Genomic DNA, 18,336 nt, shown 5'->3' with positions numbered 1-18,336 from the left:
AGAATATGAAATGCAGTACTTGGGTGCAATCTCAAAAATGACAGAATGATCTCTGTTTGTTTCCAAGACAAACCATTAAATATCACAGTAATCTAAGTTCTATGCCCCAACCACTAATGCTGAAGTTGAACAGTTCTATGAAGACCTACAAGACCTTATAGAACTAACACCCAAAAAAGATGTCATTTTCATTATAGGGGACTGGAATGCAAAAGTAGGAAGTCAAGAGATAACTGGAATAACAGGCAAATTTGGCCTTGGAGTACAAAATGAAGCAGGGCAAAGGCTAATAGAGTTTTGCCAAGAGAACGCACTGATCATAGGAAACACCCTCTTCCAACAACACAAGAGAAGACTCTACACATGGATATCACCAGATGATCAATACAGAAATCAGATTGATTATATTCTTTGCAGCCAAAGATGGAGAAGCTGTATACAGTCACCAGAACAAGAGCAGGACCTGACTGTGGCTCAGATCATGAACTCCGTATTGCAAAATTCAGACTTAAAATTCAGAATTGCTGAGTCATGTGGTAAATTTATGTTTAGCTTTTTACAAAGTTAGCTGTTTGCAAAGTGAATGTGTATCTTGCATTCCTACTAGCAATGTATGACTGACTGTTCTAGTCCCTCCATATCCTCTTCAACACTTGTTATTTTCAGAATACAGTGCTTCTTCAAAATAAATCTGTATAATATCACTGTAAACATATTATCAACCTTCATGTTCAGTGTACTAGGAACTAGAAGGATTGTGTATAATATGGTGAAGTAACTGTTTCTCAAACATTTGCGTTCTCTCTCCAAAAGAATAAGTTTTATAACTAAAATATGAGAAATAAATACATGTGCATTTCTGAAAATGGCATAAAATGTTTTTATTATAAGTAATAAGTTCCAGTTCACAGGTGGCTCAGTGGTAAAGAATCTGCCTGCTAACACAGGACATGAAAGAGGCTCGGGTTCAGTGGCTGGGTTGGAAAGATCCCCTGGAGGAGGAAATGGCAACCCACTCCAGTATTCTTGCCTGGAAAATTCCATGGACAGAGGAGCCTGCAGGGCTACAGTTCATAGTATCACAAAGAAGCAAATACAACTGAGCACATGACAAGTTCCAACTTGGTTTCTTGAAGAAATGAAAGAAGCAAAGCACCATATTTTTTCTCTATTTAAAAACAATTCTTGGTATCTTTTAAGCATCAATGAATATCGTAAAGCTTGTGAACTAAACCTATTCTACATAGAATGAAAGATTTTACGCAAAATTCTGCTTATTTGGGAAAGTCAAACTGCCTGCATCTTGGTTCCGTGAGGCATAAGGAGGCAGTGCCAGGTTGAATCAGTCCTTTATAGGAAGTGCCTAGCCAGCACACAATAGGCGGCTTGAGAACAGGTTATTCTCTGGGTCTTCTTTACCTGGGTTTTCCTTGAAGGGACTCTATAGGCTAGAAAGGGAAAGGTACCACACGCATCAGCAAGATTCTGTGTCTGTAGCCACCATTCTTGGTGTATCAGAATTGAGCCAAAGGCCAGACCCAAGCTGCTGCCTCTGGGAAGATTCTTAATGCATCAGAGCTATCCAGACACCTTTCAAGTGTAGCTGGTGTGTCTAACAACTGCTCTCCTGTCTCAGGGTCTCCTGTACTGCTTTTCTTTAAATTGAAGTTTTCCTTCACAGCATTCTGTTCATAGTTTCCTTTGCTCCAACTTCTGGTCCATTTTCCCATCATACTGATGGGAAATGATCATACTGATATTATGAAGAAATAGTCATCTGTGTTAAAACTGGAAAATGTAAGCAGCTATCTACCTCTCTTCTTTTTTGCTGAAGAAATATTTACCTGATGAATCTTTCTATAATATACAAAGCCTGGGTGGTAATATAAAATATAGAAATATTTAAATTTTCATGAGTTTTCCATGAATTCTATGAATACAACATCCATTTTTTAATATTATTTTGTAATATTAAAAGTTTCTGTCTTTATACTGGCTCTGAAGCTCATACAGGATTTAGTACTTATGAAATGGGTTTAGAGAAAACGTACTTTAGTATATTTATAACTTGGACTGGGATTATCTTCAGTGATTTGAAGGAGTTCTTTGTAACGAGCCTAAGTTAAAAAATGAAAATGTCATATAGCCCAAAGAAATGACACTCACATTACCACAAAAGGCCTTCAGCTCTCGTGTGGATTAGTATTCTGCATCCATACAAAGGAACATTCCCTCCTTCTTCTATCAAGCTGTCGTTAACAACTTCAAGGCAAAGTAGACAAAAATAATGTTGTAAAAAGAGATATCATTGATTATAAATGATGTTTCATTATTCTATGCCAACAATTAAAAAAGCATTTGATGTGTTTGTAGAAGTCTTTACATCCTGACAGCTTCATTTCCTTTTCTTATTTTTTTTTTAAATGAAGCAGTACTTGGATTTTTTAATGATGTTTCTTTTAGTCCATTTTTTTTAGTTATAATTGATTGCAGTTGTTTGTATTTTGTAAATATGGTGACAAGCTTTGTGTTTCACTGAAGAACTGTGACATTCAAAATTTGGTTTCATTAGCAAACCTGGAAAAGTGATAGAGATACTTTGAGTAGGCATTTCAATAAATTCTCAGTGCATTGAGTTCATACATCAAGAATCGGTTTAATTTATCCACATGAAGCTAGGCTGATTGCAACTGACGCACTCATGAAACATTAATAAAGCACTGTGTTCAGTTCTAACATGATTATAATCTGACCTCCTCACAAAGGGCAGAAATAGAAAGTATCTCTGATAACATTACCCTAATGCTGGGTTCATCAATCATAATCTGCCCTTTCTTAAAATTTGTTTTAGAAGAAGGGCTTCCATGGGTGTGCACTGCTAATCTCCCCAGCCCTCCGCTCAGTGTGTTCCTGGCTGTCTGCAGAGCAGGCGCGGTGCACTGAGGCCGAGAGTGCAATGCCATGGCGTTCTCCTTTGAATGTATTACATCCTTTATAAAGTGTCTTTTGTAATAGGTGAAAATCGGCATTTAGGGTATATTGTACCTTGCTCAAAGATGAAGTTTAGCAAATAGCGTAACATAAGAATTACTGGCAGTCTTAAAAAATAGATAGGGCTTCCCTAGTGGCTCAGTCAGTTAAGAATCCGCCTGCAATGCAGAACACCCAGGCTCAACCCCTGGGTCAGAAAGATCCCCTGGAGAAAGGAATGGTAACCCACTCCAGTATTCTTGCCTGGGAAACCCCATGAACAGAGGAAACTGGCAGAACCTACAGTCCATGGGTTCCAAAGAGTCGGACATGATTTAGTGACTAAATCAGCACTATTGTGATTGGTACATTGGTACATTGTGTGTGAGTGCCCGCCCTGCCACCTGTTAGCCAGGACACTCTGGACGAATAGGGTATCCTTATCCCTCAGAGCTTTAGAGCATCCTTATCTCTGAAAACTGGGGGTTTGCGGGTCATGTAACCTTTGTTGAGAACCAGCTCTGAACAAGGATGGAAAACACAGAGAAGATGTGCTCATGAATCATACTCTAAATCAAGCTAGAGTAAAGCCTGATTTAGGGATCCCTTCATTTACCCCAGTCTTCACACTGCCCTGGGCTCTGGAGCCATAAGCGTGAGCAGCAGAGCCAGTGGCCATTCAGAAGGTCACCCTCTAGCTAGGAACCCACACGAGTAAACACACAGGCTCAGTCAGCGCTCAGTCAGCAGCTAACTTCTGAGAGCTCCAGGTGCTATTTTGCGTGTTTGGGGTATAGTACCAATGAACAGAGAGAGATCTCTGCCCTCATAGAGCTTACTCTCGATCAAAGAGGGATGGACCATAAACAGAAATTAATAGGTAAGGTACCTGGTGTTTTAGCAGGTGATCAGTACTGTGGAAAAAAAGAAGTAGTGCAAGGCAAAGGGATCAGAAATATGGAAGTGGATGTCAGATTTTACCTGTGTTCTGAGAGGATCTCTCAGGCTGCAGTTCTGGGGATGAACTGTTCAGGCACAGGGTAGCATCAGGCACATCTGTTGGAGGTCCTGGGAGCGGGGATGGTGACTTGGGCCAGCGCAGTAGCCGTGAAGGTAGTAAGAAACTGATCAGCTCTGGAGAATTTTTAAGTTAGAGCCAACAGTTTCCCTCTGCAACTTCCTTGCAGTGGCCATTTTCCTTCAGATTTCTCTAGTCTCACAGAGTCAGATAAAGAAAGGTTGGGAGCCAGGTGTACAGAGTCATAATGGCTAGAGCAGCGAAGAAAGAGCCACTGCATTTTGGTGCTTTTTTCTAGGATGACGGGAAGGGGAGAATGGGCCGGGGGTGGGGGGGCAGGGTTAGTGCCTATCAGGTTTAACAGAAATTTGAGCATCAGGAAAAGCCCAAGTCAACATGTTTATCTTCTACCAAACTGTGATCGTTTTTAAGTACATGCCTTACTTATCCATCTGTATATCCTTCAAGGCTGGCGCCTGGCATGCAGTAGGTGGGCTGTAGGTTGGGACCTGGCTCACTTTGATTATTTGCATTTCAGTGGGATGTGCTGGAGGTCAGAGATCTTGCCTTGTTTGTTAAGGTCTCCCTGGGGACACTTCCTGTTACATAAGAGGTGCTCCATATGGAATGAATAAATGATGAATGAATGAATGATCCCCCTGTTTGAGATCGTCTTCCTTTAGATGCCCTTACAGTTCACTTCCTCCTTGTAGTCCTTAATTGTCACAAACTCAAGGACACTTTCTATGACTACCTGCTCTAAATCAGCAATCCGCTTCCCATCCATACATATCTCTTGACTTTCTTTTTCCCTTAACATTTATCACCTCTCGACATACACTCCATCTCACTAATAATCTTGGGCTTAGTCAGTCTCTCTCTCTCTGACAAGGATTTTGGCTCTAATCCTAAGATCTGCAGTAATGTCTGGCACATCGCAGATCATCAGTCAGTATTTGTTGAAAGAATGAATGAATTTCTTTCCCACTCACCCTCACTTCCTGACATTCCTTCCTTCTTTTGGTGACCAACACATCTTTCCCATAGTTTAAATAATCACCCGATAAATATTTATTATTTAATGCTGATTAGGAGCTATAGGAAATGGAATAGAAGTATTAGATACAGTCTCTACATTCCAAATGCTTTGATTCTAATTGAGGATGTAGTACGTGCGGCCTGTTTGAAACAATTAAGTGTTAATCAGTAATAACCCCATTCCTTTGTCTAGCACTTTACAATTTATATGCAAATTGATTTTCACAAGTAAATTTGTATACATTATTTACTACATTAAACAAGAGGGTACTCATGATAAGTGTCATAAAAATTCATAAAAGACTTCATAGACTGAGGTGGAGAACTTAGAAAACAAACATTGGACTTGAGTGAGGATGTCTCGGACTTGAAAAAGCAGCAGCAGGATGAAATGCTTTCATGTTAAGGGGAAAGGATCAACAGAGGTTCAGAGGTCATACCAGCTGCTATGTGCCCAGGGCTGTAAATTATGCTGCTGGAGCCAAGGATTTGTATCTAGAAGCCTAAAGAAATAGTGGGAGAGGGTGGGATCAAGGTTTGAAAGGTCTTAGGGGTCAGGTAAAGTTTACACTGAATGTGTTTTGCTAGGAGGAGCCTTGGAAGATTTGAAATCAAGAATGACAGTAAGAGCTGATAGTTTCAGAAATCTGTTCCGCCAGCAGGGTGCAGGACCTGGAGTGGAGGAGGAGGTCAGAGGCTGACAGTAGCCCATGTGGAGAGCAGTGAGAGCTCAGCCTAGGACGATGCTAGCAGGAATGGAAAATAATGCAGTGCATTATACACCCAGAAAGCAATCAAGTAAGAGAATAATTTAAGCCTCCAAAATAAACATTTAAAACAAACTCATCACTTCATGGCAAATGGAAGGAAGAAAAGTGCAAACAGTGGCAAAGTTTATTTTCTTGGGCTTCAAAATCACTGCCGATGATGACTGCAGCCATGAAACTAAAAAACAGTTGCTCCTTGGAAGGAGAGGTATGACATACCTAGGCAGCATATTAAAAAGCAGAGACATCACTTTGCCGACAGAGGTCCATATCGTCAAAGCTATGGTTTTTCCAGTAGTCATCTACAGATGTGAAAGTTGAATCATAAAGAAGGCCGAACGCTGAAGAATTGATGCTTTCAAATTGTGTAGAAGACTTGAGAGTCCCTTGGACAGCATGGAGATCAAACCAGTCAATCCTAAAGGATATCAATCTTGAATATTCATTGGAAGGACTGATGCTGAAGTTCCAATACTTTGGTCACCTGATGCAAAGACCCAACTCATGGGAAAAGACCCTGATGCTAGGAAAGATTGAAGGCAAAAGGAGAAGGGGGCGGCAGAGGATGAGATTGTTAGATAGCATCACCGACTCAATGGACATGAATTTGAGCAAACTGAGAGACAATGGACAGGGAAGCCTGGAATGCTGCAGTCCATGGAGTCTCAAAGACCTGAACATGATTTAGCAATTGAACAGATGTTATGTTTATTTAAAATAATTACAGTCCCTGGTTTCAAAACTAAGATCCTGCAAGCTGCATGGTGCAGCCAAAAAATAAATAAGTCTTTTGCTATGTCATTACTATAACTTCAATTTAATCATGAAGAGAAGCCAGCATAGACACTACAGAAGAAGTAGCAATATGAATTTGTCATTGTCCACTAGTATATATGCAACTCTTATCTGGTTAGATTTTCCAGCATCAGAAGCAGATTTTTGAGGCAATGCAAGAAAGGGCTTGGAAATGTTCCTCTTCTAGTCTAGAAGAAGAAATAGAAATTCGATATTCTTAAATAGAAGAATTCTGAAGAAAATAACATTCCCTCCTCACAGTTAATTCCACTAGCCTCGTTTCCTTTTTCATAAGTTTCTGAGCTGCTTTGTCCTAAACCTACCAGAGAAAGAATTCTGTGCAATCTAATATCCACGGGACAATATGGAAATTAGAATTAGGTAACTATTATTCATCTAAGAGATATCCTCTCTGGTTCAAATTTCACTCTTTATTTCCTTCCTCTCAGATCCCCAGGGTAGAATTATGGATTGGGAATTGGTTTATCTGGGCTTAAAGCAATTGCTTCTGCTTTTAGATATGCAAGCAGAGAGTAAAACAAGCTATTAAGACCATTATAACTCTAATAGCTTAGTAATCAAGTATTTCTTTGTTTTTCAATTGTGTTTGCAATAAAATCTTGTTTCAAAGTCCAAAATAGGTTCATGCATGAAAACACAGTTCTAAAGAGAACAAATAAGTAGATATAGCATGTATTTACTAACAGATTAATACTGTTCAAAGTTCAGTTAATCTCAGTGTCAGGCTTCAACTTTAGATAGGTCTTTATGCTCTAATTATGTGATATCTAAAATTCAGTTCTTACATACACATTTGATTTAGAACCAGACTTAGCTTTTAAGTGTTTTGACTAGATTTTCTTTTCTTTTTCTTGCAGTGATTAGCAAGACAATCTGTAAGACCGTCTGTTTAATCTGTTACCTGATTATTCCTTTGTCATTTAATTTTATAACCCCCCCAAAAAAAACCTGAGGCAAAATTAGTTTTTATTGTTTCTTTATTAATTGACTCAACTATCTAATGTATAGAATAGGGTAAGTAAGTACAGGCATAGAATTTTTTAATGTAATTAAAGATTTTTGTAGAGAGCCATGAGCTAATAAGTTTGAAAACTGAGATGAAATGGATAAATATAAGGAAAAATATCACATGTCAAAATTGGCACCAGAAGACCTTACAAACCTTAAAGAAATTTAAATGGTAAATCTTTCCAGCCCCCAGAATATCCAAGGCCATATTATTTTATAGGTGAATTCTACCAAATTTTTAAGAGATAAAGAATAACTTTCTTAGGCAGATTATTCTGTTGCAGGAAAGGGGGACCCCTTTAAGGGCCGGAAACTGGGCTCTTGTCTAACACTCGGAAATGAATTGTCCGAGGAGACACATGTGCTGACAAAGCAAGAGATTTTATTGGGAAAGGGCACCTGGGTGGAGAGCAGTAGGGTAAGGGAACCCAGAAGAACTGCTCTGCCGCGTGGCTCGCAGTCTCGGGTTTTATGGTGATGGGATTAGTTTCCACGTGGTCTTTGGCCAATCATTCTAGATCAGAGTCTTTCCTGGTGGCTCACACATTTTTCAGCCAAGATGGGTGCTAGCGAGAGGGATTCTGGGAAGTGGACGGACTCGCGGTGTCTCCTTTTGACCTTTCCGGAACTCTTCTGGTTGGTGGTGGCTTATTAGTTCCGTATTCCTTACCAGGATCTCCTGTCATAAAACAACTCATGTGAATGGTTACTAAAGGGCCTGGCCAGGGTGGGCGGTTTCAGTCAGTGTTCTTCCCCTAACAATTCTAGGAAATATAACAAGCCATTCAGCTCATTTTATGAGACTACTGTGATCTTGATTCCAAAGTAGTTAAAGGGAAGGAAAGGAAAAAATTAATAGGGCTGATTCATGTATGGATATAAGTATGAAAACTATGGGTAATAATATCACTCTAAGTAATAATAATCTAAAACCCAGTAATTCTAAATCTATATTAAATGTGTGTGTGTGCATTGACCCTTTTTTTTTTTGCGTTGACCCTTTTAAGATCAGAGAAAAGACAGTGATATCCCATGTCACCACTGTTTAATATAGTCCTCAAAGTTGAAAACAATTCTATAAGAAAAAATAAAGATATTAACTAGTAAGAGTCACCAGGAACATGATCAACTTATAGACATCAATATCATTTTACTACGTCATCTATAACTGAGTTTAAAATATAATTTTTAAAATATTACACTTGTATCAAAATTTACGAACTTCCTGGGAATTAACTTAACCAGGGTTACCCATGTCCTTTATGTCGTGGTCCATGCGCGGGTTGGAAAAGAATTTCCAGACACGAAACAGAATGAGAGGGAATAAAGTTTATTAAAGTGGGAGATGCTATTAGAACAGCCAGCTAGCTCAAGGGAGAGCCAACGTTGAACAGGTGTCCTTAGTCCATTTTTAGAGCCAGGGTACAAGGGAGCAGGATAGGGGTCTTGAGGATCATGTGTTGATTGTATGAGGCACGTATACTAGGTGGGGGAAGACTAAGGCAAATACCTTCTCCCTATGGCATAGGGTGATGGACAGGGAGGCCTGGCATGCTGCGGTTCATGGGGTCACAAAGAGTTGGACACAACTGAGCGACTGAACTGAACTGAACTGAACTGATGGGATAGGAGGGAAGACAGGTTATACTGTTCAGGAGTACTTGAAATTCATTAATAGTTAACAACATGGGGAGGGAAGGATGATAGGGTCTGGTTTTTTCCATTCCTACATTCCAAGGCCCTCCTTGGTTTTTTTGTTTTTTGTTTTTTGTTTTTTGTTTTCTGTTTTTTTGTCCTTGGGACACCACACTTTATAGAGAAAATACTAACTTCTGTATGTAACAAAGTACTTAGAAAATGATCTGTTTAAATAAAGAGACATTCTGAGACCATGGATGGGAAAACCTAATATCGATTTTCTCAGATCAACCTATAAATTTATCATAATCCGAATCAAAATTATTTTGATGTATCTATACACTTATTGTGAAAGTTACAAGAAAGAATTGTTGTTGCTTAGTCACTAAGTCATGTCTGACTCTTTTATTGCTCCATGGAAGTAGCCCTCCAGGCTCCTTCTGTCCATGGGGTTTCCCAGGCAAGAATACTGGAGTGGATCACCATTTCCTTCTTCAGGGGATCTTCCCGACCAGGGATTGAACCCAGGTCTCCTGCATTGGCAGGTGTATTCTTTACCACTGAGCCACCAGTAAAGCCCACAGGGAGGAATAAAGGTCCACAAATAGCTTAGCTGGCTCTTAAAAGAATGAATCTACCAGATATTAAGATATCTAAGACATAAAGATAAATTAAGATAACAGTAGAACTAAAAGGTTCAAAGAGCTGGGGACGCACACATGTCTAGACAGATAAATGTCAGGGTAGGAACATAGGTGGGTAGATGATAGAAGAGGGAAGAAGCAAAAGGGAAGAAGGGTTGTATTGCTTTTTCTATTAGGAAGAATATTATATTAACTGTAAACAACAGAAGTTTTATATCTTTGTTTCAAATATACAAGCATTAAAGATGACAGTGCACATTGCTTAAGAAAAGTGTGTTTGTTTAATAGATGGTATTGGAAAAACTGACTTACTATAGTAACAAAAATTATACTGGATCTCTACAGCATATTAAAAAGCAGAGACATTACTTTGCCAACAAAGTCTGTCTAGTCTAAAGCTATGGTTTTTCCAGTTTTCCAGTTTTATGGTTTTTTCATGTATGGATGTGAGAGTTGGACTGTAAAGAAAGCTGAGTGCCAAAGAATTGATGCTTTTGAACTGTGATGTTGGAGAAGACTCTTGAGAGTTCCTTGGACTGCAAGGAGATACAACCAGTCCATCCTAAAGGAAATCAGTCCTGAATATTCATTGGAAGGACTGATGCTGAGGCTGAAACTCCAATACTTTGGCCCCCAGATGCAAAGAACTGACTTGTTGGAAAAGACCCTGATGCTGGGAAAGATTGAAGGAAGGAGGAGAAGGGGACAACAAAGGATGAGATGGTTGGATGACATCACCGACTCAATGGACATGAGTTTGAGCAAGCTCCGGGAGTTGGTGATGGACAGGGAAGCTTGGCATTCTTCAGTCTACGGGGTTGCAAAGAGTTGGACACCACTGAGCAACTGAACTGAACTGATCTAATGCCACATATAGTGAAATTGAACTCTAGATAGATTAAAGGCCAGTGTGTGAAAAGTAGGGCTTCCCAGGTGACTCTAATGGTAAAGAACCCACCTACCAACTCAGGTAGATGTAAGAGACACAGGTTCAGTCCCTGGGTTGAGAAGATTCTCCTGAAGGGGGACACGTCTACCCACTCCAATATTCTTGCCTGGAGAATTTCATGTACAGAGGAGCCTGGTAGGCTGCAGTCCATAGGGTTGCAGAGTTGGACATGACTGAAGCAACTTAGCATGCATGCCTGCATATGAAAAGTAAAACCATAAATATAACACAGCTGACACATCAGAATATAGAAAGTTATTTTAGTTACTTTAAAACAAAATCCCAAGATCATAAACATAAAGAAAAAAGGTTTGTTGTTTCCAAATTAAGAATTTCTATTCAACAAAGAACAACATGGATAAAGTTAATGGACGTGACCTTTGGGAGAATGCATTGCAAAATTTGATGCCAACAAACTACTACCTGAAATATATAAAGAATTTCTGGAAAAAAAAAAATGTAAAGACAGGAACTTTCATAAAAGAATGGGCAAAAAGCATGAACAGAAAATGTACTGAAGAGGAAACCCAAATGGCCAACAGCATATTAAAAACATGTCAAACCCCTCAGTAATCAGAGGAAAACAAATTGTAACAGCAGTGAGATACTGTTTTGAATCTGTAACACAGGCTAATATTAAGCGCCTGGACAATCCCAGTTGTCAGTGGGGATGTGGCCATGTAGACACACCTTCATGCACTGCTTGAGGGAGTGGAGACAGAAACAGCCAATCTAACTAATGACTCAGACTCAGTTTAGCACATCTAGTGCAGGGATGTATCAGTCCTACTCCAGGTTATGAGTCCCAAAGAAATTCTCATAAAGAGTCAGACAGGGATGCAGGAGTGGACGTTCGTCACAGAGCATTGTGTCACGGCACATTGGAGGCAGTCTTGTGCTCACTGCTGGGGAAGTTCTGAGCAGCCCCTGAAAGCAGTGGATTCGCTATGCCTAGCCACACAGCTAGATCCTAAAAAACAAGGCTAAGTGAAGAAAGTAAGAAACAATGAAATCTGTAACCCCACTCCATTTTTGTGAGTCAAAAATACACACCAAAAAAATGTTTGTGTGTAAAAAAAATGTAAAAAAAAAAATTACATGTGTAATGTTTTATAAAGACACATGCAAACAAAAGGAGAAACATTAAACACTTTATAGCATTGCCCATGGCACAGGAAAATGAAAGAAGCAGTTGGAGATGCTAAATAAATGTTTTAAAACTCAAATTAGGGAACAGTGATCATTGCTTTCACCCCTCATAGTTGCATTAGGCATTTAGTTCAATAATTTTTTTATTCAAATGCAGTAAATTTCATTGACCCTTTCTTCCAAATATGTCTAGTAGTCTCTACAAGACTGATTTGAAATGGTCACTGCTGAGCTAATTATGTAATTATGTTGGTAAGATCTTCCTTTAAAGAATTTCACTACTGTTTGACTTCCAGTGAACAGATTTGTGCAATAGCTACTCTATAATGAACTTCCATTTATTGTCTTTTTTTCTTCCTTTCATTTATTGCACATGCACTGAATAATTACTGTCTTCTCATTTATACAAATTGACCAAACCAATATGATAGACATAATCATTATGGGATTTTAACCAATGTATCTTTTGTATTTTCATCCCTTTTCTTGTTCTCTAGTCCGAACTATTTTGTCCAGTGAGATACAGAGAATAGAAATTCAGTTTAGTTTTAGTATGAAAGCTATCCTTTTAAAATATCTGTTTATATTTCTGAATGAGAAACATTCATAATCACTGGTGTAAACAAAATACCAAAATTTTTGAAATAAATAAAAAGGGAGTTTGATGGGAATAAGTTACTAGTTAAATGTGATCAAGGATCCACCTGCCAATGCAGGAGACACAGGTTCGATCCCTGATCCAAGACGATCCCAGATGCCTCAGAGCAACTAAGCCCGTGCACCGCAACTCCTGAACCTGTGCTCTAGAGCCTGGGAGCCGGAACTGCTGAAGCCCACACGCCCTAGAGCCCATGCTTGGCAACAAGAGAAGCCACCACAATGAGAAGTCCACTCATCATAACTAGAGAGTAGCACCCCCTCACCGCAACTGGAGAAAAGGCTACGCAGCAACAAAGACCCAGCACAGCCAAAAATAAGTAAATAAATAAATAAAACTATTTCTTAAAAATGTGATCACAGGAAAAGTTGAAAAGTATCATTCAGATATTTTTTAGATTAAAAACATGAAATATAATTATCAAAGGGCTAATTTAAGAAACCATTTATTAATTGAATTCCAAGCTGGTTTCAATGCCTTCGAAATCAGGGGGCATGCAGCCAAAGAATGACTTCATTCACATATTTAGTTACAGCTGTAATTGCAAAAATTGTTTTCTGTGGCTTTGCATAGTTGAAATTTAAGAAGGTAGTGCTACAGCTTTTTCCTCATGTTGCTGAAATCGGTGTGCCCTTCAAATCAGTACGAAGCTGACAGTGAGTGAGGGTGGGAGGCGAGAGGCATGGTGAGCCGCACTGTGATGGCCACTGCTCTACACGGCTGCGACAGGGCTGCATGCCTACCTGCCAGGGCACCTCTGTGACGCTTAGATGGCTTCTCAGGAAATGAAAAGGCCTCTTTTTTTTTTTCCTGACTCTTTCTGGAAGTTTCTTATAGTCCCTAACTCTCAGTAATTTGCATTCATTTCCCACTGGCTAGCAAATACCCCAAATTACCCAGCGGTTCCTAAACAGTATAATAGCAGAGTTAACTCATATCAGGTCATTCCCTTTTAGTAATGTAGACGTAAATTTGAAGACTTTGGGCAGGAAAGTAAATATAAATCAAAGTTTCTAATGAAATTGTTTACTTTGAAACTAATGTTTAAAAATTAAAAATGAAATAATTATGCATGGCACTAAAACAGGCAATTCAAATTCCTTTTAAACATGAATGTGTCTTTTTAAAGAAATCTATTTAATGTTAAAATTTATATCACATATTCAGTTAAGTCAAGAGTACGTTTAATAATTAAAAAGAAAATTTTCTTTTAGGTCTGTGTTTTATTAGAGGTTGTACTTTGTCATTTCTAAGAATAGGTCTGACACATAGAGGTGAAATACAGGAGGGCAAAGAATGAATTCTACTTATTTATATAGAATAATTCAAGCTAAGAATGGAGATTTACTAAATTTTCATGGTCTGTTTATCTCTTTCCTGACTGATTCAGGCCCTGGAAAGTGAATTTGTTTCTTGCCAACTCCATCAGTGGATTGACCTTGTATTTGGATACAAGCAGAGAGGACCGGAAGCAGTGCGGGCTCTGAATGTTTTTCACTACCTAACCTATGAGGGCTCTGTGAACCTGGACAGTATCACTGACCCTGTGCTGAGGGAGGTAGGTAATCAGTTGGATATGATTCTGAAAATTTCTGCCGTCCCTTCAACACAAACTTGGCTCTCCATCTCCTTCTACATAAATCTCCTTCCAATGTAAATTTTATAAAACATAGATTTCAAGTTCTTGACAAATGTGGAAAAGTGAGTGTTGTATGTCAAAAACAAGTAATGAGGCTACCATGTAGTTCCTTTCTGAAATGCAGACATATACAGTGCACTTTAGTATCCCTCTTTTATTTGTTTTATTTCAGCATCTTCATTGAAATGCTTAATGCCTTATGCGTTATAAATTAATGAAACCTCTGCAGTCCATGGGGTCGCTAAGAGTCGGACACGACTGAGCGACTTCACTTTGACTTTTCACTTGCATGCATTGGAGAAGGCAATGGCAACCCACTCCAGTGTTCTTGCCTGGAGAATCCCAGGGACGGGGGAGCCTGGTGGGCTGCAGTCTATGGGGTCGCACAGAGTCGGACACGACTGATGCGACTTAGCAGCAGCAGCAGCAGCATTGAATATTTAAATATGAATAGTTCACATTAAAATAACCTGCCAGTACCTATTTTTTTTAATAAAAGCAGAACTACAGCCTGCTAGACGGAATACTCAAAATGCATCAGTAAAATAGATGAGATTATAGTATGTTATTCCTGCACATTCTCACCCTGAAATTTTATAGCTAACAGTTGGGAATTATATGCTATAGTTCGTGTATAAGTATATTTTATGAAAATATTCATAAAATATATTATTTAAATCACTTGCACGTTGCACAAAATTATTTCAGATAGGTGAAAAGAGTGAAGATGCAACAGCTGCTAGATGAGTCTTGCTTCAAGGAAGCTGTATCTCAGTCTTCCATTCTACCAGATATCTGCCATCTGCTCTATGCAAAACAAGCAATCATTTCTACATTTCCAGTCACTAGGATGCTTTTTTATTTTTTTATTTTTTAATTTTAGAGGTGGAAAACTCATAGATTTGGGAAGTAAAGCTCTAAAAGAAAAATTTGCATCCATAAAGTTATTTCTTACAGACTTCTATAAAGACAAAATGACTCTATTTGTATGGCTTCAAGCAGAGAAGAGGAGAGGAAAGGGAAGGGAAGAGCCTCATGCTCCTTGATCATTGAGCCCTTGGGGCTAAATATTTGGAGAACACGTTGCAAGCATATTATTAGGTGTAGTGTTCTACCATGTTGTATGCACAAGGAAATGGAATTATTGCCTGAAGCTGGAAGAAGGAGATAGGACAGAGAAGGGATGAGTGAGAAAAGAGCCAGATACTTGAACATTTGTAGGTGAAATAAGGGATTTTGTCTACAAAATAATCTGATTAGTTTGTTCACAACTGGGAATTCTAATTCTGAGCTTAATTATTCTCTTAACAATGTACCCTTAACATATACTCAGTGTTATAAATGCCTTACCACTATATTCTCTTTTCAGAACCAGTACCTTTAGAATCAGAAAAAAAGAGAAAAGAATTACAGTAGCTTATCCTTTTATGGCAAGACCAACTCCAGATTGTTTATTGACTTTTAAATATCATAAACATTTTTGCTCCTGAATATCTTAGTGTACATTTCCACCCATTATAATGTGCTGTCCTTAAGTTGCAAGTTGATCATCTTCAGCAAAATAAAAATATTTTAAGCATATTGTGCATAATGAAAGAACATAGCAGCATTAAAATTGACTGAAAATAGCAGATCTTTCCAACTTAAATTGAAGAAGGAAATGGCAAACCTCTCCAGTATTCTCACTGGGAAAATCCCACAGACAGAGGAGCCTAGCAGGCCCCAGTCTATAGGGTCGAAAAGAGTCAGACACAACTGAGTGACTGAGCATATTTAAATGAGAACAAAGAGATAAATAAGAATTCAGGATGGAGAGCACATGTATACCTGTGGCGGATTCATTTCAATATTTGGCAAAACCAATACAATATTGTAAAGTTTAAAAATAAAATAAAATTTAAAAAAAGAGAAAAATAAAAAAAAAGGAAATGGAATTAGGATTGAGACTTTTTAAATGTGGATATAGTGTTTATTACTTGAATTCTATAAAAATACCTGCTACTACAAGGTAACACTCCATTGCTTTGGACAGTAAAAAAAAAAAAAAAAAACTGTATAGAATTGTCAAACTGTAGAAAATCTCCATGAAACTTTACATGAAAGAGAGTAATTTAAAAAATTAAAAAATATGGTTGGGAAGGGGTTCCAGCTTTCCCAGTCTGAGGGCATAGTTGCTGAACACTGAGGTTCCATTAGAGAAGCTCCCAGAGTCACTCAGTGCCATGTATGTCCTCCCTACCTAAGCCCCTCGCCCACCTCTCTCACCGAAAAACTCTTCTGTCAGTTCTCAAAATACTAGGTGAGAGAGCATGTACTTGGAACACTGTTACCTTACTTCCGCCAGGCAGCACGGGCTCACACACACACTAGCAGAGCACCGGCCCTGACCCACCCAGTGTTTTGTGGTTTAGATGCTAAGTCATGTCCAACTCTTTTGAGACCCCATGGACTGTAGCCCACCAGGCTTCTCTGCCTATGGGATTTTCCAGACAAGATTACTGGAGTGGTTTGCCATGCTCTCCTTCAGGGGATCCTCCTGACTCAGGGATCGAACCCATGTTTCCTATGTCTCCAGCATTGGCAGGCAGATTATTTACTCACTGAGCCACCTGGGAAGCCCGTCCTACCCAGAGGCCCTGTGTCAACTCAAGATAGCTTTATCTCTTTAAGACCACTAGGGAAGCACTTAGGACGTTGCAGATATGACAGATGAAATGACCTTGCAAGGAATAGGAGTTAATTGCCCCCTCCACATTCCCCATGCTCACCTCCTTTACTTCACAACTAACATATTTCCACAAAATAAATTCTGTATTAATATTTAAGAAACTACAAAGATGAGAACCTGCCTGAATCCTGTGAGCTTTCTAATGTGGCCAAGTCATTTAGTGTTCTTCCACTTCCATTGCTTTGTCCATAAAGAAGGGATAATACCAAACATATGTTTGCCAGCATAAAAGCATCTAGCGTCTATTGTCACAAGAAAGAACCCTGTGGATAAGTGGAACAGAGTATAGTATCGTCATTATTTGGTGGTCATTTTTGCCCCTATGCAGTGAGGAGGCTGTCTGCAAGGCACGCTGCCTTCCATCAGAACATCAACATCGAGTTCCAAGAGGTCTGCTCTGTGATGCTGTGATTTGAGAGAGTTGCTTTATACCTAAATGATCAGACAGAGGCTTTTGGGAAAAGTAGTGTTCAAAACGTTGAGCCTTTTATTGAGTTCAGTGCATTCCTTTTATTTGATAAAGTTTATGTTGAAGTGAAGTGAAAAGTGAAATGAAGTCGCTCAGTCATGTCCAACTCTTTGTGACCCCATGGACTGTAGCCCACCAGGCTCCTCCATCCATGGAATTTTCCAGGCAAGAGTACTGTAGTGGGTTGCCATTTCCTTCTCCAGGGGATCTTCCTGACACAGGGATCAAACCTGGGTCTCCCACATTGCAGGCAGATGCTTTACTGTCTGAGCCACCAGGGAAGCCCCAAAGTTCATTTCAGTATTTTTAAATATGAAATCACTGTATTTCACAAAGATAAAACCAAAAGAAAGTGGCATTTATCTTACACTAAGCTCCAACTAGCCTAAAGAAGATAATTTTTAATGCCTTAACAAATGCTGATTTAAAGGAGAAATTTAATATACAAAAATCCACATATGTCCCTTTTGTAAAAGAGAATAGAAAAGATACACACACACACACACACACACACACACACACACATATATACATCTACAGTCTACCTAGAACTTTGAAGTTAGGGCTAAAATTCGAAAAATGTCTTAAGATTATTGATTCATTCTTCCTTGACAGGTGAAATCATGAAGCAGCACTAACCACAGCAATTATAGCATTAAAATGTCAAGAAATTAGAGGTCAGAATAACAGATAATTTTCTTCTCTATGTCAGATTTAAAATTGACATTCTTTGACAGCTTAGGATCTCTGGCTGAGAAAAATATGACAGCTTAACTTATTTTATACTTGTAAAGCAGTAATTGATAATAAACTTTATCATGACAGCCTCTGGGCAGAAACATGAC

General features: G+C 38.9%; 1 protein-coding gene across 5 annotated transcripts in view; it reads left to right on the top strand.

The window, feature by feature from the left end:
• NBEA (neurobeachin) overlaps nucleotides 1-18,336 on the top strand; it is a 661,454-nt gene that overhangs the window by 605,309 nt on the left and 37,809 nt on the right. For all 5 annotated transcript variants that reach the window (XM_055542371.1, XM_055542373.1, XM_055542372.1 and 2 more), the window contains exon 48: nucleotides 14,046-14,213. In XM_055542371.1, coding sequence (XP_055398346.1) covers nucleotides 14,046-14,213 — 168 coding nt within the window. The remainder of the gene's footprint in view (nucleotides 1-14,045; nucleotides 14,214-18,336) is intronic.

The sequence above is a fragment of the Bubalus kerabau genome, chromosome 12 (assembly GCF_029407905.1).
Source record: "Bubalus kerabau isolate K-KA32 ecotype Philippines breed swamp buffalo chromosome 12, PCC_UOA_SB_1v2, whole genome shotgun sequence".
Lineage (NCBI taxonomy): Eukaryota > Metazoa > Chordata > Mammalia > Artiodactyla > Bovidae > Bubalus > Bubalus kerabau.
This window is presented reverse-complemented; position numbering and strand designations above follow the sequence as displayed.